The 1,160-nt window shown below is 37.4% G+C and overlaps 1 protein-coding gene across 1 annotated transcript in view; it reads left to right on the top strand.

Annotated features, from left to right (window-relative positions):
- The first annotated feature begins 829 nt into the window (after nucleotides 1–829).
- The window catches only part of LOC101981184 (cytochrome P450 2J3-like), a 76,941-nt gene continuing 76,610 nt past the window's right edge, over nucleotides 830–1,160 (top strand). The window contains 1 exon segment of the mRNA XM_026778485.1: nucleotides 830–990. Coding sequence (XP_026634286.1) covers nucleotides 873–990 — 118 coding nt within the window. The 5' untranslated portion in view covers nucleotides 830–872.

The following is a 1,160-nucleotide window of genomic DNA, read 5'->3' as shown; positions in this document are numbered from 1 at the left end:
ATTTTTGCACATTAGCCAGGATTCTGTGACATGAATGCTGCATGAGCCCATCAGCACTGTCTCTGGGTTCTGCCCCTCCATCTTTTTGTTGCTTCTATTGTCAGAGCCCTCTTCTAAATCACATTTTAATATTTAAATAAACAGTTGTTTGCTATTGCTTCTGTTATCATAGCTATTTATACAAAAAAGCCATCAACAGATATTTTCATTTACTGTGAATTCCATGCTTGCAGGCCATCGAGGTTGTTCAGTGGGTTAGGGCCCTTGCTGAAAAACTTGGTAATCTGAATTTGATCACCTCACCCACATGGTGAGAGGCGAGAACAGACTCCACTGACATACTCATGTGCAACACCACCCTTCACATACAAAATACACAAACACACAGACACACAAACACAGACACACACACACAATGAATGCAAAAATATTTTTTCCTTATTTTGTCTTACCTCCAGCAAACCCACACAGACACACCTTGGTCTTTACCCAGTGGCATACACATGTTCTGTCCATCTTAGACTGCAGAATGAGGAGTTAGAAAATTTGCTTATTTACTGAAATCTTTGTACTAAATTCTTCATACAGAGATACACACTATAATATCATCCACTCATTGATCCCTGTTAATGAATTTGTATTGGTGAATCTCATTCTTGAAGTTGATTAGCGTTTAGCACATTTCAAAGAAAAGAATATCAAATACGTTTCAACATACAAACATGTATCATTCACAGGGAAATAAAGACTTATCAATATGATTACCATTTGCTATGACAGGTATATGTCTGAGCACACTCGCCACTAACTGTTGAAATATGTTTCAGCTTGTGAAGAAGTATGGGAATGTTATCAGTCTGGATTTTGGAACCATGTCTTCAGTGATTGTAACCAGTCTACCTTTAATCAAAGAAGCCTTTACTCACCTCGAAGAAAATTTTATGAGTCGCCCTCGATTTCCATTGCAAAATCTTATCTTTAATGAAAATGGTAAGACTTTCATGTGTTGTCAGATATGTGTTGTAATTTTTAAGATACATAAAAGGCTCCCATGTGCCTTATGTATCCATAAGCCAATACCTTCATGAAATGCCATCATTAACGGGTGCTGGGTACCACATTGCTTGAATGAAAGCACCCATAAGTTGGTTTATAATGTG

The sequence above is a fragment of the Microtus ochrogaster genome, unplaced genomic scaffold (assembly GCF_000317375.1).
Source record: "Microtus ochrogaster isolate Prairie Vole_2 unplaced genomic scaffold, MicOch1.0 UNK185, whole genome shotgun sequence".
Taxonomy (NCBI): domain Eukaryota; kingdom Metazoa; phylum Chordata; class Mammalia; order Rodentia; family Cricetidae; genus Microtus; species Microtus ochrogaster.
Note: the sequence above shows the minus strand (reverse complement) of the source record. Positions and strands in the feature narration are given on the sequence as shown.